The 23,660-nt window shown below is 42.7% G+C and overlaps 1 protein-coding gene across 2 annotated transcripts in view; it reads left to right on the top strand.

The window, feature by feature from the left end:
* The window catches only part of nck2b (NCK adaptor protein 2b), a 56,318-nt gene that overhangs the window by 22,126 nt on the left and 10,532 nt on the right, over nucleotides 1-23,660 (top strand). Inside the window, exons 1-2 of one of the 2 annotated variants that reach the window (XM_080835819.1) lie at nucleotides 13,930-14,032; nucleotides 14,333-14,574. In XM_080835819.1, the coding sequence (XP_080691945.1) occupies nucleotides 14,349-14,574 (226 nt within the window). In that variant the 5' untranslated portion in view covers nucleotides 13,930-14,032; nucleotides 14,333-14,348. Of the gene's footprint in view, nucleotides 1-13,929; nucleotides 14,033-14,332; nucleotides 14,575-23,660 lie in introns of those variants that run through there. The other variant, XM_080835818.1, reaches the window with a different exon arrangement.

Raw genomic sequence — 23,660 nt, 5'->3', positions numbered from 1 at the left:
TACTACATGTCTGTGAGCCACTTCCCATCACAGTCTAAATAGTAGGTTATTTAGCTCAATAATAAGTCATTCTGACATTCACCATAGCAGATAAAATTCTTCTGACTATGAAGGCAGTGTAACACAAGTCTCTGCGAACCATATTTCTATTTCATATAGCTTGTAAAGCCAGCTCCCCTGATTTCTCTGCGAACCATATTTTTCAAAACAGACTATGCAAACTGACCCCAGGCCAGCAGTTAAGGATGTAATGATGTGCCTGTTCAATGCCAAGTCACGCCAAGGTGACACTGGGCCTGAAGGCTGCGAGAGGTAATCATTCTATCCCTGTGAAGGGTCATTAGGTGGAGGCTGCCCACAGAGTGTCTCACATGGCTGATCCCTTCATCTCTCAAGCCTCTGCTCATAGAAGTTCATGTCCTTTAGTGGCAGGGGAAGTATATGGGGTTCTTAATTTGTTCTAAAACTGTTTTGTTTACGATGTTAAAATGTCTTTCTCTAATTTAAGCAGAGAACGAATAGGTGTGTGAGTGGCTTTGATTTCCACTTGAATTGCCTCTTTTTAAAATTAATCCTAAATGAATTTAAGGCGCTTATCTCTGACACTCTGTATCCTGCAGGTGTATCTGAGAGCTGGCTTGTTTATTCACTTTGATGAATGCATTGCTGAAAGATAGGTGGTACTGGGTGAAGAATGGATGAGCAGGAAACTTAACGTTAAGGGTGATTTGGAGGTCACTAACGACCAACCCCCTCTTCTCAAACTCTTTTCATTATCTATCAGTGATTGTGCCGGCTCTTGTGATTGGCTGTGACTGCTGTGGGGTGTCTGTGCTGAGACTGCTAATGCTACTTGAAAGGGCGGCGCTGGTGGTGCTGAGGCGCGTCAGATGAAAGGCATGGAGATGAGTGGGGAGGCAGACACACAGACGGAGCGTGAGGGCTGTCAGCTCGTCAGCCATGGCAACAGCAATTAATGTCAGTCACTTGGCTTTTGTGGTATCACCGCTGCTCTCTTCTTGTTTTCAACTTCATCTCCATGGTGGGAGATTTGTGTTGTTCGTATGATGTTTTCTGGTGGGTTCTTCACAGCTTCTCATCCTTGTGTTGTCACACTGCTGTTTGGTCATCATCTGACCTCTGCACACAAGCGTCCTTGTTCACGAGCAGAGCTGAACGTACCCAGGAAACACTGCCTCTAATAGCCCATCAGAGAGAGGTGAGACTGAGACAACATGATGGTACTGAGGTGCAAATTCACATTCCAGGGTATAGGGCCAGTTATAAGTCTACTTTGTAGCCATTAATGATGCAATCCACAACGAAAGATTGTTGATATTTGAGCTCAACGACCAATCAACCCCCCCCCCGCCCTTCCTCCCTATCAGTGATCCCGGGGCAATCAACATGATTGGCTTGAATTGTTTCTGGCTTGGTCCCATCCACTCACCATTGACAGAGCCAGGGTTGTGTACAAACACCAGAGGTTTTTTGACAACACACTGACCAGACAGCAAGAGGATTGTGGGGAGCAATTTCTTGAATTTGACAAAAATTCTGAAGACCTAGTTTGTGTTTATTGAGTTGAAGACAGAAGACACTAAATCCAAACTACCTACCAGTCTTCCTCACAACACTTGACTCACAGTCAGACCAGTATGATATAATTAGTCAAATCAGATATAAATAGTATAATTCAAGTCTTGCAACAATATGTCACTTCATGAAGGCTGACTTATTAGACGTGTTTAGGACCAATACCATCATGTCTTTTAAAGCTGATGACTGAAATTTGAAAATGATCTTTGGTCAAAGGAATTTTAGATTTAAATTTGAATTACATTTTAACCTAATTATATGAGGCTGTGTGAGGCAGTTTATTCTTGACCTAAATGGGGGCTGTCATAGTGTACAAATGAAGCATCCTGTTCTGGTTCAGATTTTTTTTTTTTTATTAAAAAAGAGTGGATTTGTGTTTAACATTTCAGTTTGCCTTTCTACAGTATTTAGCTCTATGGCCAATTTGATATTCTTGAATGTCTGTGCATGTCTCTAGTTAAGCATGCATAATGTGTTGCAAGGCATAGTAAAATAAGTTAAAATAGTCAAAATGTAAAAAAAAAAATGGTATGAATTGAACCATTGAGGCATTGTGAGGCAATAGACTTTAATACGTTGCTATACAAAGAGGTTATGTGTTTAGACCTTTAATGTAGTCCTGTAAATGCATTCATTTAGACCTTTAATGTAGTCCTGTAAATGCATTTATTTAGACCTTTAATGTAGTCCTGTGAATGCATTCATTTAGACCTTTAGTGTAGTCCTGTAAATGCATTAATTTAGACCTTTAATGTAGTCCTGTAAATGCATTCATTTAGACCTTTAATGTAGTCTTGTAAATGCATTTATTTAGACCTTTAATTGAGTCCTGTAAATGCATTCATTTAGACCTTTATGTAGTCCTGTAAATGCATTCATTTATACCTTTAATGTAGTCCTGTAAATGCATTTATTTAGACCTTTAATGTAGTCCTGTAAATGCATTCATTTAGACCTTTAATGTAGTCCTGTAAATGCATTTATTAAGACCTTTAATGTAGTCCTGTAAATGCATTTATTTAGACCTTTAATGTAGTCTTGTAAATGCATTTAATTAGACCTTTAATGTAGTCCTGTAAGTGCATTAATTGTAAATTTCATTTTCATGGCTGATTCAGTTAGCCTATGTGTGTGTGTATCAGTACATGGAGTGGTGATGTGAGTGAGACGGTGTTGACAGCCAGTCCCTCACAGAAAGCGGAGACGTTTGTATCGGTGTTTGGACAGCACAAGGTTTATAAATAACAGGAAGAGATGAATTTGGGGCGGACATGTACTGTTTTGACAGCTGTGTTTGACCTGAATGTTAAACACACCACACTCTGTCAGGAACACTCTGGTGCAGTGTTCAGTCATGTATGTTGGTTGTCTGGTGGACCTTCCTCCTGTGGTAACTCTGTGTGAAGGGTCCAGTAGCTGGCACACACACAGACACAGACACAGACACAGACACAGACACAGACACAGACACAGACACAGACACAGACACAGACACAGACACAGACACAGACACAGACAGACACAGACAGACACAGACACAGACACAGACACAGACACAGACACAGACACAGACACAGACACAGACACAGACACAGACACAGACACAGACACAGACACAGACACAGACACAGACACAGACACAGACACAGACACAGACACAGACACAGACACAGACACACACAGACAGACAGACACACACACACACACACCCCATGAGTCTGGCTGTAGGGAGGGGAGGCCTGGACATCAGGCTCTCTGCTGGAGTAGCTCAGCGATAACCTGTCCAAATGTTTCACGCCATTCAACGTCTTTTTCATGATTTCATGTCCTTCAAAGGGGGTAAAAAAGAAAAAGATCAATTCATTCTAGCAAGGTGTTCTAAGCTCAAATGTTATTAAGATTATTGTGTGTCCTTTGCTGATTGATGTACTTTGAGGATTGAGGCTCTGGTCTACACGAGCTGATCCAGGGTCAGCTGAGAACACGAGGCCTGGTGTTGCTAAGATCTAAATAAATGCATTTACAGGACTACATTAAAGGTCTAAATGAATGCATTTACAGGACTACATTAAAGGTCTAAATGAATGCATTTACAGGACTACATTAAAGGTCTAAATGAATGCATTTACAGGACTACATTAAAGGTCTAAATTAAAGCATTTACAGGACTACATTAAAGGTCTAAATGAATGCATTTACAGGACTACATTAAAGGTCTAAATTAATGCAATTACAGGACTACATTAAAGGTCTACATGAATGCATTTACAGGACTACATTAAAGGTCAAAATGAATGCATTTACAGGACTACATTAAAGGTCTAAATGAATGCATTTACAGGACTGCATTCAAGGTCTAAATGAATGCATTTACAGGACTACATTAAAGGTCTAAATGAATGCATTTACAGGACTGCATTAAAGGTCTAAATGAATGCATTTACAGGACTACATTAAAGGTCTAAATTAATGCAGGACTACATTAAAGGTCTAAATGAATGCATTTACAGGACTGCATTAAAGGTCTAAATGAATGCATTTACAGGACTACATTAAAGGTCTAAATTAATGCAGGACTACATTAAAGGTCTAAATGAATGCATGTCTACATGAGCTGATCCAGGGTCAGTTGAGCACGAGGCCTGCTGCTGTTGTGCCACTCTTTCCACTGCGGCTCCCCTGACGCTCGGCTCTCTGGGAGAATGAGCAGCAGTAACTTGGCCTGATATGTTAAACGGGTTCCGAGGCAATGTTCCGTCCCCAGTGAATAAAAAGCGTGGGATTGCAGCTCGATGTGAAGTGGATGGAGAGAGAGAGGGAGAGGGAGAGGGAGAGGGAGAGGAAGAGGGAGAGGCGCAGAGAGGGGGGGTAATAGCCTTCTCTCTCTCCACTGGTTCGGGGAAAGCATTTAGGAAATTTGTACAAGGTCACCCAGTGCAATTCCGATTTGGTTTCTAGAAGTGCGGCTTTCCAAAATACCCGGCATTCCTTTCCTTACAAGCAAGGAGGGCCATGACCAGGCATTTCTGGCAAGGAAGATTAAGCTGAATGGGTGGTGACGTAAGCAACACACGCAAACTCATCAGAGCCTGCTGATGCTAGAGCAGGTTTGGCCTGATCTGATCCTGTGTCTGCTACTATTAGTGATGCTGACTATTACTGATCTATTACTGCTCCACAGTCTGCTACTATTAGTAGGCAAAGCTATTTTACTGACCTTTAACACAATATATTGATTTATTGACTATATTAATTTCACAAAATCGATTTCAGAGGTCCATCCCCCCAAAGCTTCACCTCCTTCTTCCCACTGAGGAAAAGTAAGGCACAGGGAAAGAAATTGGTATAAAACACTCTTTGGAGTATATAAAGATGACACTGTTTGGAGTGTATAAAGATGACACTGTTTGGAGTATATAAAGATGGCACTGTTTGGAGTATAAAGATGACACTGTTTGGAGTGTATAAAGACAACACTGTTTGGAGTATAAAGATGACACTGTTTGGAGTATATAAAGATGACACTGTTTGGAGTGTATAAAGACGACACTGTTTGGAGTATATAAAGATGACACTGTTTGGAGTATATAAAGATGACACTGTTTTGAGTAAGACGACACTGTTTGGAGTATATAAAGATGACACTGTTTGGAGTGTATAAAGGTATAAAGATGACACTGTTTGGAGTATACAAAGATGACACTGTTTGGAGTGTATAAAGATGACACTGTTTGGAGTAAGATGACACTGTTTGGAGTATATAAAGATGACACTGTTTGGAGTGTATAAAGATGACACTGTTTGGAGTAAGATGTCACTGTTTGGAGTATATAAAGATGACACTGGAGTAAGACGACACTGTTTGGAGTATATAAAGAGGACACTGTTTGGAGTATATAAAGATGACACTGTTTGGAGTATATAAAGATGACACTGTTTGGAGTATAAAGATGACACTGTTTGGAGTATAAAGATGACACTGTTTAGAGTATATAAAGATGACACTGTTTGGAGTATATAAAGATGACACTGTTTGGAGTGTATAAAGACGACACTGTTTGGAGTATATAAAGATGACACTGTTTGGAGTATAAAGATGACACTGTTTAGAGTATATAAAGATGACACTGTTTGGAGTATATAAAGATGACACTGTTTGGAGTGTATAAAGACAACACTGTTTGGAGTATATAAAGATGACACTGTTTGGAGTATATCAAGGTGGCACTGTTTGGATCTGTGCTGCTTTTGCACCTGCCTCTGCCTCTACTTCACTGGGAGCTGCTGCCTCTGCCTCTACTTCACTAGGAGCTGCTGCTTCTGCCTCTTCCTCTCCCTCAGCACACAGAGATGATTCCTTAAGAGAGTTTTCACTTCACAAAGCCGAAGCTTAGGGAGCAGTATCGTTACCTGGATGTTGGATGTGGAAGGAGGGGGGAGAGGTAGAGGCAGGGGCTCGTGAGGTATCGAGGATTAGAACACAGATGAGAAACTCAAACGCAGCTTTTAATTGAAAATTGATGCCATGAGGTACATTCAAATTCAATAAAAAAAAAACTCAAATATGAATTTAGAAATAGTTCTCCTGGAAAAAGGGCACTTTTCAAGTCTGATAGCAAAGGGTCAGGTGCCTGATCACCACTTGGGGTCTAGGGTTAGAGTAGTGTTACCAAAGCTAAAGTTAGTCTGTGTCATTCTAACAGCTAGAGCTTGGAGAGAGAACAAATGAGAATCTGTCTTATATTTAGCCACGTCAATTTAGATTGGTCTTGGACAAAACAGTGTGTGAGTGTTTGTGAGAGTATGTGAGGTCACACTTGAACTTGAAGCAGCACTGTTGTAATACATCAGGCTGTAGGCGGTGTTCCACACCTCAGTGCCATTTCAATTACAGCCCAACTCTTCCACTGGTAGATATTCTCACCAGTGTCTGGAGATTGAGGCTTATTTTTCTACCTCGTCTCCATTTTCACGTTCCTTCACGTTTGTTTTACAGTAGCACTACGTTTTTCATCAATATTCTTCCTTCTCCGTGTCTTTCTTCATTCTCTCCTCATCTCACACCACTCTCTGTCCTCCTCCTCCTCTTCCTGGTTCCTGTCAGGGGTCATGTCAGGGGTCATGCCTTTCCCAGCTATTGGCCTGCAGGAAGCCGTGGTCACGTGACTGGCCTGGTCAAGAGGCCAGCAAACTGACACCAAAGAGAGAATAAGCATAAGCAGATGCTGCTTTGGGAACACATACACACACACATACACACACACACACACACACACACACACGTACACTCACACACGCACACACATAAACACACACACACACACATAAACACACACACATACGTACACTCACACACGCACGCACACACATAAACACACACACACACACACATAAACACACACACATACATAAACACACACAAACACATACACACTGATGGTCAAGTATTTTGTAACTAGAAGCTGATCAGAGTTATTGTAGCTTTTATTTTTATTTAATCATACAGAACAGGGCAAAGTGGTATAGCAACCACAGTGCAAATTGAGGGGGAAAACTAAGCCGATTTGACCAATTTACCAATTCTATTTTATTTTAGTTTGTGTTGCATTGTTCATTGAAGTTTAGGAAATAATTTTTTCACTCCTAGTTTTACTCTTAGTTTTAATTAACTATAATATGGAGCTGACATGACCGACCGACCCCATATCTCACCTCCCCTGTCTTCCTTATCAGTTTCTCCTGGACTTTGAATCACACACTCTTATGGTAAATTAACGGTGAAATAATGAATACTCTGTATTGCTTTTGTAAACACACACACACACACACAAAGCTGGGAAGGCACATGTTTCGGCTTCTGTTGAGGAACTAGAGCATGTCACACAAATACAAGATTGTAACATAATTGCTATTAAGAAAGTCATGCCTGTTCATTCCTCTAGTGTTTTGCTTCGGGTTTCCCCTAGAGACTCATCTCTGTTTTTAAACCTAGGGTTAGAATGAAATAGTGTGACTGGAATCCAGATGAGTCTTTAAGCATATTACTCACCAGTAGGCTCCCTAAACACTCACATCAGTGGGTGTGTGTGTGTGTGTGTGTGTGTGTGTGTGTGTGTGTGTGTGTGTGTGTGTGTGTGTGTGTGTGTGTGTGTGTGTGTGTGTGTGTGTGTGTGTGTGTGTGTGTGTGTGTGTGTGTGTGTGTGTGTGTGTGTGTGTGTGTGTGTGTGTGTGTGTGTGTGTGTGTGAGTCTTTTAAGCATATTACTCACCAGTAGGCTCCCTAAACACTCACATCAGTGGATGCGCTTTTGGTTAGGCATTCCTGCTTTTGAGCAGCTGTTGAATTTCATACTTCAGTTGGCCGTTTTAATGCTTTGCTGGTGAAGTTAGGGTTGGTGTTTTGTACATTGTACACGTGTCTGTGTGTGTGTGTGTGTGTGTGTGTTTGTGGCTGGCTGGCTGGCTGGCTGGCTGTGTGTCTGTGTGTGTGAATGGGTGAGGTGTCTCTGGCTCTTAACAGCTAGAGAATGTGTGCAGTAAAAAGTGGTGTATTATCCACAGAGAAATGCCTATTGTAAATGTGTAGTGTAATGTAGTGGTGTCAGGGCTGATGTTCTGCAGTGTTCAGTCCTCAGCATACGGTAGTAGTAGTGGGGCCACCTGCTCCAGCATGAAAGAGCCCAATCAGAGCAAAGGGCCTCACACAGGCCTCTGGGTAATCAGCTTCTCCTGCGTACCATGGATATGTAACTAGTCTAGTAGTAACTCTCTCTTCAGATCCTTTTATTGATTCTTTATCCCTTCATTGATCAGTGATCGCATGAGGCACTCTCCTTAGTGTGCATGCATGGAAGACCAGGGGGACCCGGGGGATGTCTGAGGTACACAACAGGCTTGTTTCTCATGTAAGCCACGTGAGGGGGACACCCCATGGTGGATCTGAGACCTGGTGGGAATTGTGAGTGGCCCAATTTAAGCTCCAATGGCATCTCTTGGTATTGTATATATGTGGTACTCACTCTCTTTCTGCTGCTGCATATGTTCTGTGTATATGGGCCATTCTACCGGATTGGTGCAAAGTCACGTCGGAAATATTTTGATTTTTTTTATGTTTTATTCCCAAAACTTTGTCCGTATGTATATTGTACCATATCTAAAGTACACATATCTAGTAAAAGGACAGTCAATTTTTATATTGTATTTTCAGAATGTGTTGGAATGTTTTTCCTCTTCCAAAAATTGTCACTACCGAAACATCACATTTACTATAGTAAAAAAGTATTATTATTGACCTGTTCAGATTGTTTCCTTCCCTTCTCTGAAGAGTATTTTTACAAATATTTCTTGAAGGTTTTCACAATGAAATCCATAAAAATGAAGTTCAATTTATCTGTTTCGGTAGTGACTGCACTGTTTCGGTAGTGACTGCACTGTTTGATGGATGTTCATTTCTCTCCCAAAATCTTCCAAAAGGTGCTTTGGGCCGCCCTTTAGTCCACACAACACATTTATTTAAAAATTATGGGATTGAACTAATTACCATTTCATTTTGTCACTACCGAAATCATCTGGTCACTACCATATGTTTCGGTAGTGACTGTTTCGGTAGTGACAATTCTAGCTAGCTTTAAGCATAAATGAAGAATTCTAGCAAGCACACAGCTTGCAAACAAATATTTGAAGAGGTGTACACACATACAAACATAAGATTTTGCATGAAACCCCGAAAGGTTTACTTAATTGAAGGAAACATAGGTTTCGGTAGTGACAATTCTTAAGGTTACACGTCGATTTTCAGACTTTGGAACACATTTATACAAAAACTATGGGATTTAGCTACTTACCATTCAACCATGAGGGACAGGGATGCAGTGTCACTGCATGGTCAAAAATGCAGGGTCATGGCTAAAACACAGGCTCAGCCAGTGGACTAAAACTATTGTGTTTCGGTAGTGACATGAAAACTAGGGACATGATTTTTTTGAGTATAGTTAATTGATTTAAAAGTTAAACCCACAATAAATCTAAATATTCCAAGTTCTGTTTCAACCAAATCATAAAGATCTTTGAAATTAAATCATTGAAAAAAATCTAAAAAAATTGAAAAGTGTTATTTAAAGGCATTGACATTTAGATGTCAGGGTTGGGGACAGCTACTTCCCAATAGAAAGTACCCTATAAATGATGATTTTGTATATATTTAGCTTATCACTATCTCATTTAATGCATTGGGTTTATATAGACCATAACATTTTCTTAGTAAATATCTATGCCTAAATACCTAATTGTTTTGTTAATAGTTTTTATTGTTGAGGGACTGCATATTACACGAATTCGGTAGAATGGCCCATATATATATATATATATATATATATATATATATACAGTACATATGCAGCAGCAGAAAGAGCGTGAGTACCACATATCGGAGTGCATGAATGTAGACTATGTAGTCTTCTTGATAATGTTGAGTGCACAGGGGTTTGGTTGACTCAGTAGGAGACAGTGTTTAATGGGCAGGAGGTGTTTAGGTGTAACTGAAACTGTTTAGGCACAGGCAGTGTAAAAGAAGAGCGATCCTGTTACTGCATTCCAGAGATGACAACACACACACACTCACACTCACACACACACACACACACACACACACACACACACACATACACTACACTTACACTAAACTTACACTACACAATGTCTCCTAGGAGGAGAAAATACGGCCCTGACTTCGACTGTAGGCAAACTACTACCTGTACCTTGAAATGAATAAGCAATGAAGTGTCATCAGGTGTACAGTTCCAACTGTCATCCCAGTGTAGAGTTGTCAGGTCAGGTGGCATTGGTGACGAGCACTGGCATGATTTGCCAAGTGCAAGCCCCAATTCTTTCTGCAGATAATGAAATGTGCTCTCTGTCAATACTGGTTGGTTGCCTTCATCTCAATTCCATGACATCTTTGCTGCCTTTGGGTCCACTGCTGCTCAGGATGACTGGTGTCACTTGTGCCTGCAATTCAGAATTGGCAGTGTGTGGTGTCCTTAAGCTGTGTGTGTGTGTGTGTGTGTGTGTGTGTGTGTGTGTGTGTGTGTGTGTGTGTGTGTGTGTGTGTGTGTGTGTGTGTGTGTGTGTGTGTGTGTGTGTGTGTGTGTGTGTGTGTGTGTGTGTGTGTGTGTGTGTGTGTGTGTGTGTGTGTGTGTGTGTGTGTGTGTGTGTGCGCGTGCGCGTGCGTGTGTGTGTGTGTGGAAACAAGACACCTGTGGAGATGTGTCTGCTGCTGGATGATCTCATTTCCACCCCAGTAATCAAAAGGTGATATGAACTGCAGCTTTGGTCCTGAAACGGCACAGAATTGTAAAGGCCTCCTCCTGTTGTGCCTTCATGCCATGCATTCTTGCCAGCCTAACGCTGAAAATGACACATTTGGTTAATCTTCCCTAAGTACATAGATTTCAAACGGATCCATGGATTCCATATCCCCCCTTTAGACACACACACACACACACACACACACACACACACACACACACACACAAAGTCACTTACAGTAACTCACACCCAACAGTTGTTCTGCAATATGTTTATTCTCTCATGATCCTTTTCAGTGTTTAACAGTCGTACAAGCAACATTTTCAGTGATTTATATGGACTGCTGTTTTATTTTGAAAAGTAGTTTTTTGCATTGGTTAAATTAGCAAAAAATTGTTCATCCATTCATGTATGCTTTCTGGAGATATATGCACACATTCTTCGTTCATCCACGGCCTAGTTCATAGCTAGAATATTAATGATTTAACAGGAGTTGATGCATCCTTCAATAAGCAGAGCAATTACAGAATTACAGAAAAAACGCAAACAGAACCACGATCCATCACGGAAGAGATTGATCAGTGTTCCTGACATGTAGCACACAGATGACGTCCGGGTGGATAGGCCCACTGAGCACTCCTAACCATTAGGACTAAGGTTGTAGTGTGATGTACAAGCACACTTATCTATTATTTCAACTTTGTATATTTATTTTCACATGATTATATTTGTTGTGTTGTCATGTAATCGCGGGTGTGAGTTGAAACACTGTAAGAAAAACTTTTTTTTGTGATGGTTGTGAAATAAGAAACTATTGAAATGAACTATTGAGTTTGAGATTTTGTGTGACGGTAAATCACACATGATGAACACGTGACCTATACATAACAGTAGCGCAACACAAATGAAGAGCAAAGAAACATCTCTGCTGTCAGGCTCACACTCTGTGCATGGCTGCTATGATCAGTATGATTGAAGCTACTTGTGTTATGAGTCACTGGCTCAGAAGCTGTTTGTTCTCAAATGCCCAGCCAACTTAAAACAATGGCCTGCATAACCTGTTCTTCCCAGCTTACAGTACTAGTATCCAGGCTGTGCATTTAAGCACCATCTTTTGTTTCCACACACTGATAGTAGGGTTACTGTCTTTTAACAGCCTGTATTTAAGAATGACATAATGACAAAATAATGTAATGCATAGGTGTGTATGGAGGGCACAAGGTGAAAGCATAAGTGATCAGCGTAGTTGCGTCTGATTGTCATAAATGTAATTGAAAACATTGAGCACATGTCAGAAGTGAGAGGCTGTGGTGGTAGCCATAGCCTTGTTGTGACTCCAGCTCACAGGGTGTCACAGGACCGGGGTGACGCAGGTCAAGACCACCCACTTAGTCAACCCTCTCAAGGGCTTCCTCTTTGCTCTGTCCTTTCCTTTCCTTCTCTTTGCTCTGTCCTTTCCTTCTCTTTTCTCTTCTCCTTCTCTTTTGCTCTGTCCTTTCCTTCTCTTTGCTCTGTCCTTTCCGTCTCTTTTCTCTTCTCCTTCTCTTTGCTCTGTCCTTTCCTTCTCTCTTCTCTTCTCCTTCTCTTTGCTCTGTCCTTTCCTTTCCGTCTCTTTTCTCTTCTCCTTCTCTTTGCTCTGTCCTTTCCTTTACTTCTCTTTTCTCTTCTCCTTCTCTTTGCTCTGTCCTTTCCTTCTCTTTGCTCTGTCCTTTCCTTCTCTCTTCTCTACTCCTTCTCTTTGCTCTGTCCTTTCCTTCTCTTTTCTCTTCTCCTTCTCTTTGCTCTGTCCTTTCCTTCTCTTTGCTCTGTCCTTTCCTTTCCTTCTCTCTACTCCTTCTCTTTGCTCTGTCCTTTCCTTCTCTTTTCTCTTCTCCTTCTCTTTGCTCTGTCCTTTCCTTTCCGTCTCTTTTCTCTTCTCCTTCTCTTTGCTCTGTCCTTTCCTTCTCTTGTCTCTTCTCCTTCTTTTTGCTCTGTCCTTTCCTTCTCTTTTCTCTTCTCCTTCTCTTTGCTCTGTCCTTTCCTTTCCTTCTCTCTTCTCCTTCTCTTTGCTCTGTCCTTTCCTTCTCTTGTCTCTTCTCCGTCTCCATTTCAAAAGAGACTTCAAGTCTTTATTATCCAGCGCAAGTCGGGCACTCTCTCTGCCGTGATCTCTTTTTCGATCTACATCTCTCCGTGTTTTTCTCTTTGTTTGTCTGTTTTTCTCTCTCTCTCAGTCTCACCATGCTGAGAGATTTAAGGGAAGACAGTCAGTCCATGTTGTTGCCTTGCAGCGAAGCAGTTGAGATTTCCCTGGATGTGTTCACTTGTATTCCCAGTCAGGCCGTGGGCCATTTGGAGCTGCTGGCGGGTGCTGGGAATCCTCTAGTGGCTCTGCTCAGCTGGCTCCTCTCTCCTAAACTCTCACTTTCTCTGTTTACTTCTTCCCTATCCCCTTCCCCCCAGTTTCCCATGTTTTGTCCCCCACTCGTCCAACTTATATTCTTTCCTTTACTTCCTCACTTGTGTTCCCTCCCTCGAGAGAGAGAGAAAGAGAGAGAGACGCACGGAGGAAGAGAGTGGTGGAGGTCTATTCCACTCAGAGAGAGAGAGAGAGGGAGAGAGAGTTGTCCCCCACGTCCAACTTATATTCTTTCCTTTACTTCCTCACTTGTGTTCCCTCCCTCCCTCCCTCCCTCGCTCTCCCTCTCTGCCTCCCTCTCTCGCTGTTCCTCCGTAACTCGTGTTTATAGACACAGCCCATTTAACACACGGCAGGCAGCATTCCCTGCTGCGTGCTGATGAATCATTTACAGTATTTTAGATGAACGAGAGGAAAGGAGAGAGGCTAAAAAAGGGACGCCGCAGCTCTGGGAGTCCCTCTAGGGTAGTGTGCTGAGTAAGCGCTTCAGCTCTAGCTCAAGCACGCCGAGAGAGAGAGAGAGGGAGAGAGAGAGAGAGAGAGAGAGACGCACGGAGGAAGAGAGTGGTGGAGGTCTATTCCACTCCGAGAGAGAGAGAGAGAGAGAGAGAGAGGAGGAAGAGAGTGGTGGAGGTCTATTCCACTCCGAGAGAGAGAGAGAGAGGAGGAAGAGAGTGGTGGAGGTCTAGTCCTCCAGCTGGAGGATGGTGCCAGAAAGGACTTCATTAAGGTGACTGCAGCAGAGGGGCGACATGTAGGCCTAGAGGTGGGAAAGGGCTGCTTTAGTGCGATGCAGACGGCTGCTTTGAACTCTCCTCAGGGGGACTAGTCACAGAACAGCTTGAGGAGAGTTGACAGTGTGGTTGTCTGATTTTCCTTTTTTGTCTTTTACCTTTCCTCCCTCTCTCTCTCTCTCTCTCTCTCTCTCTCTCTCTCTCTCTTCCTCTCTCTCACTCCCCCTCTCTCTCTCTCTCTCTCTCTCTCTCTCTCTCTCTCTCGCTCTCTCTTCCCTTCCTCTCTGTGTGTCTAGAGTGACTCCATGAAAGATGACAGAGGAGGTGATTGTTATTGCCAAGTGGGACTACACCGCCCAGCAGGACCAGGAACTTGACATCCGGAAAAATGAGCGCCTGTGGCTCCTGGACGACTCCAAGACGTGGTGGCGCGTACGCAACACCTCCAACAAGACGGGGTACGTCCCGTCCAACTACGTGGAGCGCAAGAACAGTCTGAAGAAGGGCTCCCTGGTGAAGAACCTCAAAGACACACTGGGTAAGGTGCTCCTGTCCTGTCTGCTGCACGTATGTACTCCAGGTCCAAATACTCAGAACTCCTCAAAGACACACTGGGTAAGGTGCTCCTGTCCTGTCTGCTGCATGTACTCCTGGTCCAAATACTCAGAACTCCTCAAGGACACACTGGGTCTGCTGCACGTATGTACTCCAGGTCCAAATACTCAGAACTCCTCGACGTAAACAAGCAGCAGGAGAGATAGGCCCAGACTCGGGGACATTGCTTAGAAGTGATTTGTTTTGTTTTTATATTGTGTAAGTAGAATTTTACAGAAGTAATTTATGAAAGGTGATAAATATGCCAAAAAAAATTAGAACAGAAGATGTAATTTGCTATTTGTTTTTAAGCTACTGTATTTCTTAATCTATCATGAAAGGCAAGGTGTTTGATCTGTACACATTTTGAGATGAGTTTAGTCCTGTGCGGAATTCAGAATACAGTTCCATCAAAGACACATTAAAGGCAGATACAAATAGCAACACTGATTTCGAAAAAAAAGATTCTGTTTCACCTCGAGACCTCTGGCTATTTTTGTCAACAATGTATTGCTTTAAATAGACTTGTGTCTCTGAGAATTGCTCAGATGTTTTCTGCGGTACTACTTTGTTTTTATGGCCTTTTTTCTTGTCCCCAAACCTGGTGGTTGATACTCTTTTACTTGTAACAAACTAAAACAGGCTTCAACTTTGACCTCAACTCAGGTTATGGTTTGGGTCACAGCTCGTTGACAAGAAGTTGACACAGAGAGGGCTAGTTGATTATTTAATGTTACACACAGGCTATCCATTCTCGATGTAAAACATCAATGAAAGCCTAACTAATCATACCTTCCTACCCTGTGTGATGTGAAATTACTAAATATGTGGAAGTGTGGTAGCATGTTGGATGAATATTTGTTTGTCAGCTTGGTAGAATCCTAGCGAGTGAACATGCCTGAAAGCTTGCTGTTCCCACAGCTTGGTGGCTTTCCGTATGCTAGCTGGGATCCTTCAAGTCAAGTCAAGTCTTTTATTGTCAGATACACAGAACAACAGAGCTGGACTGGGCACTGAAATTCTTAGGACAGGACACCATACCACACTACCATAACATAACAAGACATAACATATAAACATATGAACATATAAGTACTCCAACATGATATAACATAACATAACTTAACAATAAGTACTGAACATTAGATAAAAATATGAAAAGACAGAGTAGTAGACCTACTAGATAAACTTTCTTTAGTGGTAGCGTCCAAAACAGGAAGTTGACAACAGGCTCTAGTAAATAGCCCAGAGGGTGCAGCTGTGCGGGGGATCAAACCAGATTAAGATGGAATGGGAGAAGGATCTCTGGATAAATCCATGAAACTTAGAGCGCTGTCCTGGAGTCAGGCCAGGTGTACTTCATCACCAATTAAGCCACATTTAGTGACATCACTTGAACTTAATTGTTAGTCAGCCCGGTCCCTAAAACACATGACCTGTCTAACACGGATGTACTGCTGAAAGAGTCAATTAATTAGCATTACCTACTCTGCCAGATGCATTTAGCATTTAGCATCTGCTCATTACAGTGCAATGACAGAAGACAACTAGAATCAGCATTAAAATGAGCATCAGTAGAAAAAGCATAAACCGGAACGGCATGTGACGACAGTTAATGTTTTTAGCACATTCAATATGTATTAGTTTAGAAAGGCATCAGTTATGAATATATTATTTAAGGGAGAGTGAATATGAGTGGAGAGTTTGCGCTGAAAAAAGGGCTTAAATTATGACTTAAAACTTGAAATGGTTGAGAGGTCATGGAAACTGCCGGAGTAGACTGCACAGTTTGAGGGACATTAAGTGACTCGGCACCCATTAAGTGCTTTCCATGTTAAGAGAGGTCTTGAGTGATGATTTAGTAGGCCGTGGAGCTTATTGAGTTTTCTTCCATAGAAACAATGAAATGTGTTCTTCTACAGACACAATTGAGTGCTGTTCAAAGAATCTCTATTTTCCATACTGTGTGGCAGATAAGATTGCACTTAATTGCAGGGTTGTCAAGCAGTCAGGGCATTTAATAGCCTCTGCTTCTGTGTGCTGCTGCCTGGGGGCCCAGTGGACCATGATGCCTTAGGAAGAGATAACTGCACTGAATAAGCTTCTCTTAGTCAGGCTGTTGGCGCCTGCCCTGCCCTGGTCTTGTCCAGTGTGCTTTCATTCATCAATGCTGTTTTTGAGATGAGAAATAAAACACATCACTCACACACACACACACACACACGCGCGCGCGCAGGCAGTGACCTCATTTCAGAAAAAGTATTTAGTGAAAACTCTGGCGTTGGGCCAGTGGGGCTGTGTATCTAACAGCCGGCAGGTTCATCAGACTCGCGGTCCAGTTGAGCGCCCTCCGCTCCACTCCGCTCCGCTCCGGTCCCCATTCCAGCTGACACATAAACTGTAAGTGGAGAGTAGTTGATGTTTTTTTCTGCCTGGGGGGGGGCGGTGAGGGCTGTCAGCCGCTTGACGCGTGCCCCCCTTCAGTTGCCCCCGGCACTGCCCCGCCAGCTAGCCAGCGCAGTCCCTCTCTGGAGCGCTGGACGAACGCTGGACGCAGCTGCGAGGTTAAGCTGAGACATGCGCGGGCAGATGAAAGCCGTCTAACTGGGTGAATTGAGCTGTCAAGGGGTCACGCATGGCACTCTGTGCTCCTCGTGCCGTCAGGGCTGTGGGGGTTGAGTGCATTTGTCGTGCTCGTGTTACAGCGTGCCTGAGGGCTCGTGTTTTTGACCCGCAAATGAGTTAATGCGATGGCTAATGGTTTTGATGGAACGCTAGAATGTTCTAGAATCCTCCTTTTGACATTTGTTTCTTCCTGTCAACTAATGAGAGAGCAAAAGACTGTGTATAGTAGGCCTACATGTCTAAGACCACATATCAGAATTCCAGCCTCTGGGTTTGCTCTGTTGGCATTTTCACTTCACATAAATCTGGCATAGATGTTGGTGACAAAGGGCATTTGCCAGGACTGCAGTCTTTTTCAGTGAAGACCCAGAAAAGCTTACAGTGCCTAACCATACATACCCTAAGTCTGGAGTGCACTCATTTGTAACTATAGATGAGCAGAGACTCTCCTAACGGTCCCAGTGATGGCTGTATTGATTCGTGACTTTAAAAGCCATGCTGCACAACCATGTGGGCATGCATGCATGTGTTTTTCTGGGCATTAGGATAATCCAGATTTTGGCAGTAGCCATTGTTCTTTTTCCTGTGGCGCCCTGGTAGTGGTGCTGTGCCGTGCCATATTGTTTGGCACTGTGTTCTGGCCTCGCCTTGGTGGGGTGGTGAGGTGCCTTTTGGAGGGCGAGTGGCAATCTCCTGACAAGTGTGAATTTTCAACAACCTGACTCAGGCCTAACACAGGTCGGAAAGTTACTGGTGGAAAAGCAATGGTTTAAGAGGCAGTTCGCACTACTAGAATGTGTTTAAGGGTGAAGAAAATGAAGGCTTGTAGGTGTATTTGATGTTTTTTCTGATTTGTAGTGTGAAGTTATTTGGCCAAAATAATGATTTTCTGTTCACTCGTGTCATGACTATACTTGAGAAAGACATGTTGCATTGTATCTGTTGTATTTGTGTTAGTCATGCCAGCTAGCTAATGTTAGCAAATTAGCATGTGGGCTTAATGTATCAGCAGCCTGCCATGATCAAAACATGGGAGTTTGAAAATGATGAAGGCATGATGAAATGATGAAGGCTATGTAGCAGCTATGTATTAGGGCTGGCTTTTCATATAAAGATTTGAGAGGTTTAACATTTATGAACATTGGCAATACTGAGCAAAGCATATTGAATTGTAGTATCATCTTATTTCACCCCCAATATGTTTGATAGTTGTAGTGGTAGAGTACAACTGGAAGTGAGGGAGGTGTAAAAGCTTTATTCGGACAACACAGTCCTTTTGAAGCTATTTGCTCTTTACTAACGTGTTAAATGATTGTTGAAATGGGCGAGCATACATTTTTTCAGTAAGTGCAGTATGTGCCACTTGGTCTGAAGACATGAAGGAAAGTAAGGGTATAAAGGATCAGGAGCAGGAGGGGAAGAAGCAGAAGGCATGGAGAGAGGGGAAAGGGGATTCATCATCATCCAGCCTTGCGGTTCTACTGTCTACTCCGCTAAACCAAATGATTTTCGTCATGACTTCTGTGCAGAGTCGGTCAGGCATCTGAGGCCAAGAGTGTGTGTTTTCTGAGTTAGTCAGGCATCTGAGGCCAAGAGTGTGTGTTTTCTGTAGCCTAGAGTGTGTGTTTTCTGTAGCCAAGAGTGTGTGTTTCCTGTAGCCTAGAGTGTGTGTTTTCTGTAGCCTAGAGTGTGTGTTTTCTGTAGCCTAGAGTGTGTGTTTTCTGTAGCCAAGAGTGTGTGTTTTCTGTAGCCTAGAGTGTGTGTTTTCTGTAGCCTAGAGTGTGTGTTTTCTGTGGCCAAGAGTGTGTGTTTTCTGAGTTAGTCAGGCATCTGAGGCCAAGAGTGTGTGTTTTCTGTAGCCAAGAGTGTGTGTTTTCTGCGGCTGCGAGCCTCCCTGAGGAAGCATGCAGGAGAACGAACTGCTTGTGCAGCGACGGCCCCTCTGCCTCCCCTCTGCCTCCCCGCAGGGCCCGCACTGCCACCGCGGCGTGCTGACCTCAGCAGGCTGTTATTTCTGGAGCAGGCGCCTAATGGCCACGGTGGCTGGTCTGGGGTCAGTTTTCACATTTGGCCTTTGCCTGAGTGGAGGAGGAGGAGGAGGAGGAGCACTGGGGTGCCATGTAGACTGTAGTTTCTTCTTCATAAACGGGGTGCCATGTAGACTGTAGTTTCTTCTTCATAAGTGCCATGTAGACTGTAGTTTCTTCTTCATAAACGGGGTGCCATGTAGACTGTAGTTTCTTCTTCATAAACGGGGTGCCATGTAGACTGTAGTTTCTTCTTCATAAACGGGGTGCCATGTAGACTGTAGTTTCTTCTTCATAAACGGGGTGCCATGTAGACTGTAGTTTCTTCTTCATAAACGGGGTGCCATGTAGACTGTAGTTTCTTCTTCATAAACGGGGTGCCATGTAGACTGTAGTTTCTTCTTCATAAACGGGGTGCCATGTAGACTGTAGTTTCTTCTTCATAAACGGGGTGCCATGTAGACTGTAGTTTCTTCTTCATAAACGGGGTGCCATGTAGACTGTAGTTTCTTCTTCATAAACGGGGTGCCATGTAGACTGTAGTTTCTTCTTCATAAACGGGGTGCCATGTAGACTGTAGTTTCTTCTTCATAAACGGGGTGCCATGTAGACTGTAGTTTCTTCTTCATAAACGGGGTGCCATGTAGACTGTAGTTTCTTCTTCATAAACGGGGTGCCATGTAGACTGTAGTTTCTTCTTCATAAGTGCCATGTAGACTGTAGTTTCTTCTTCATAAGTGCCATGGAGACTGTAGTTTCTTCTTCATAAGTGCCATGTAGACTGTAGTTTCTTCTTCATAAGTGCCATGTAGACTGTAGTTTCTTCTTCATAGGTGCCATGTAGACTGTAGTTTCTTCTTCATAAGTGCCATGTAGACTGTAGTTTCTTCTTCATAAGTGCCATGTAGACTGTAGTTTCTTCTTCATAAGTGCCATGTAGACTGTAGTTTCTTCTTCATAAGTGCCATGGAGACTGTAGTTTCTTCTTCATAAGTGCCATGGAGACTGTAGTTTCTTCTTCATAAGTGCCATGGAGACTGTAGTTTCTTCTTCATAAGTGCCATGGAGACTGTAGTTTCTTCTTCATAAGTGCCATGTAGACTGTAGTTTCTTCTACATAAGTGCCATGGAGACTGTAGTTTCTTCTTCATAAGTGCCATGTAGACTGTAGTTTCTTCTTCATAAGTGCCATGGAGACTGTAGTTTCTTCTACATAAGTGCCATGGAGACTGTAGTTTCTTCTTCATAAGTGCCATGGAGACTGTAGTTTCTTCTTCATAAGTGCCATGTAGACTGTAGTTTCTTCTACATAAGTGCCATGGAGACTGTAGTTTCTTCTTCATAAGTGCCATGGAGACTGTAGTTTCTTCTTCACAAGTGCCATGGAGACTGTAGTTTCTTCTTCATAAGTGCCATGGAGACTGTAGTTTCTTCTTCATAAGTGCCATGTAGACTGTAGTTTCTTCTACATAAGTGCCATGGAGACTGTAGTTTCTTCTTCATAAGTGCCATGTAGACTGTAGTTTCTTCTTCATAAGTGCCATGGAGACTGTAGTTTCTTCTTCATAAGTGCCATGTAGACTGTAGTTTCTTCTTCATAAGTGCCATGGAGACTGTAGTTTCTTCTTCATAAGTGCCATGGAGACTGTAGTTTCTTCTTCATAAGTGCCATGGAGACTGTAGTTTCTTCTTCATAAGTGCCATGGAGACTGTAGTTTCTTCTTCATAAGTGCCATGTAGACTGTAGTTTCTTCTACATAAGTGCCATGGAGACTGTAGTTTCTTCTTCATAAGTGCCATGTAGACTGTAGTTTCTTCTTCATAAGTGCCATGGAGACTGTAGTTTCTTCTTCATAAGTGCCATGTAGACTGTAGTTTCTTCTTCATAAGTGCCATGGAGACTGTAGTTTCTTCTTCATAAGTGCCATGGAGACTGTAGTTTCTTCTTCATAAGTGCCATGTAGACTGTAGTTTCTTCTTCATAAGTGCCATGTAGACTGTAGTTTCTTCTTCATAAGTGCCATGGAGACTGTAGTTTCTTCTTCATAAGTGCCATGGAGACTGTAGTTTCTTCTTCATAAGTGCCATGGAGACTGTAGTTTCTTCTTCATAAGTGCCATGGAGACTGTAGTTTCTTCTACATAAGTGCCATGGAGACTGTAGTTCCTTCTTCATAAGTGCCATGGAGACTGTAGTTCCTTCTTCATAAGTGCCATGGAGACTGTAGTTTCTTCTACATAAGTGCCATGGAGACTGTAGTTTCTTCTTCATAAGTGCCATGTAGACTGTAGTTTCTTCTTCATAAGTGCCATGGAGACTGTAGTTTCTTCTTCATAAGTGCCATGTAGACTGTAGTTTCTTCTTCATAAGTGCCATGGAGACTGTAGTTTCTTCTTCATAAGTGCCATGGAGACTGTAGTTTCTTCTTCATAAGTGCCATGGAGACTGTAGTTTCTTCTTCATAAGTGCCATGGAGACTGTAGTTTCTTCTACATAAGTGCCATGGAGACTGTAGTTCCTTCTTCATAAGTGCCATGGAGACTGTAGTTCCTTCTTCATAAGTGCCATGGAGACTGTAGTTTCTTCTACATAAGTGCCATGGAGACTGTAGTTTCTTCTTCATAAGTGCCATGTAGACTGTAGTTTCTTCTTCATAAGTGCCATGGAGACTGTAGTTTCTTCTTCATAAGTGCCATGGAGACTGTAGTTTCTTCTTCATAAGTGCCATGTAGACTGTAGTTTCTTCTTCATAAGTGCCATGGAGACTGTAGTTTCTTCTTCATAAGTGCCATGGAGACTGTAGTTTCTTCTTCATAAGTGCCATGGAGACTGTAGTTTCTTCTTCATAAGTGCCATGGAGACTGTAGTTTCTTCTTCATAAGTGCCATGTAGACTGTAGTTTCTTCTTCATAAGTGCCATGGAGACTGTAGTTTCTTCTTCATAAGTGCCATGAACTGGGGTAGTTTCTTCTTCATAAACGGTGAGTCTTTGCCCTGATTGCCCTTGAAAGCCCAGGGCCACAAGTGTTTATGGACTACTTTATATCCAAAGCTGTTGACATGCCCTAAACAAAACCAAACACATTTACTCATGTTAAAGTTAAACAGCAAAGCAGACTTAAGAATGAACATTAACTAAGAGTGTTTATAGCCTTTGCATCAGCAGTTTCGGAAGAAAGGAGTTCATCCAAGCAGCATGTAAGGCTAGTCATTTGTCATTTCCTCAAATGACAAGAAGGAGTCGCATGCAGAGTTCCTTCCCTGTTGACAGACTAGGCTCATCAGGCTGATGGATGCGCCTGTAAGGAATGATTATTGTCCTGCACATGAAGATGATGGCTGTTTCTGCCAGTCTGAGAGGCACACTAGCGGGGGAAACCAGTCCTAGTTTGTGCTGGTGCTCACATTTCACACTTGTTTTGAAATGAAAACTAGAAGTTCCTTCCAGCTGGTTTGACATTTGGGCCTCTCTATATCTAGATTAGTTGAAGATAATATCCATAAAGGGTCAGGTATGTTTACCGTAAATAAGCGTCTCCCCAAGCGTCCCCTCTGCACTTGTGACTGGAAGAATCCCAACATTCTGTTGTAGGAATGCAGGAAATGGAATAGAACGTGCAGACATTAAAAAACAAGTGGAGTGGAGTTACGTTTTTTACCTAAGAATTAAGAGGTGTTAGACACATACTCTCTCTTAATCCGTTCAAGAAATTAGAGATATGTTCCCAGAATAGGCCTGATTGTATAGCAGGTCCTCGCTGGATTTATAAGACTGTAATTCCAGTGAATAAAAGCAAATTCAAATGACAAGTGAGTCGGAGATGAAAGTAGTGTACGTGCATGGCTAAATGCTCTCTTTGCACCACTGAAGTGGGAGGTGTCGTCAGAAAGCTTCTTCACCGTGGTGTGTAATGTTAACTCCTTCCTGTGAGCTGCCTTGGGACCGAATTCAGCCACAGATCGTATAGCTGTGCTATGCGAGTTTACCCACCAGGGTCTAATATGTGTGTGATATTAGCTATAAGATATTAAGAGATGCACTTCCCTGTCAGTTATAAGTTTAAGGCTTGGAGTGTGCAGACCGGACGCCCACACATAAGGGCTAGAATACATCTAGGCATTGAAATGAACACCCTCTGTGTGCCAGCGTCCACCCAGCCGTTCCCATTCCTCCTCTCTCTACACACACAGCCATCCAAACCGTTACTGTTCCTCCCTCTCCTCTTCTCTCCCCTCTCCTCCTCTTCTCTCATCCTCCTCCTCTTCACCTCCTCTTCTCACTCTCTCCTCCTCTTCTCTCATCCTCCTCCTCTTCTCCTCCTCTTCTCACTCTCTCCTCCTCTTCTCTCCCCTCTCCTCCTCTTCTCTCATCCTCCTC

This window comes from Sprattus sprattus (genome assembly GCF_963457725.1).
Source record: "Sprattus sprattus genome assembly, chromosome: 3".
Taxonomy (NCBI): Eukaryota; Metazoa; Chordata; class Actinopteri; order Clupeiformes; family Clupeidae; genus Sprattus; species Sprattus sprattus.
Note: the sequence above shows the minus strand (reverse complement) of the source record. Positions and strands in the feature narration are given on the sequence as shown.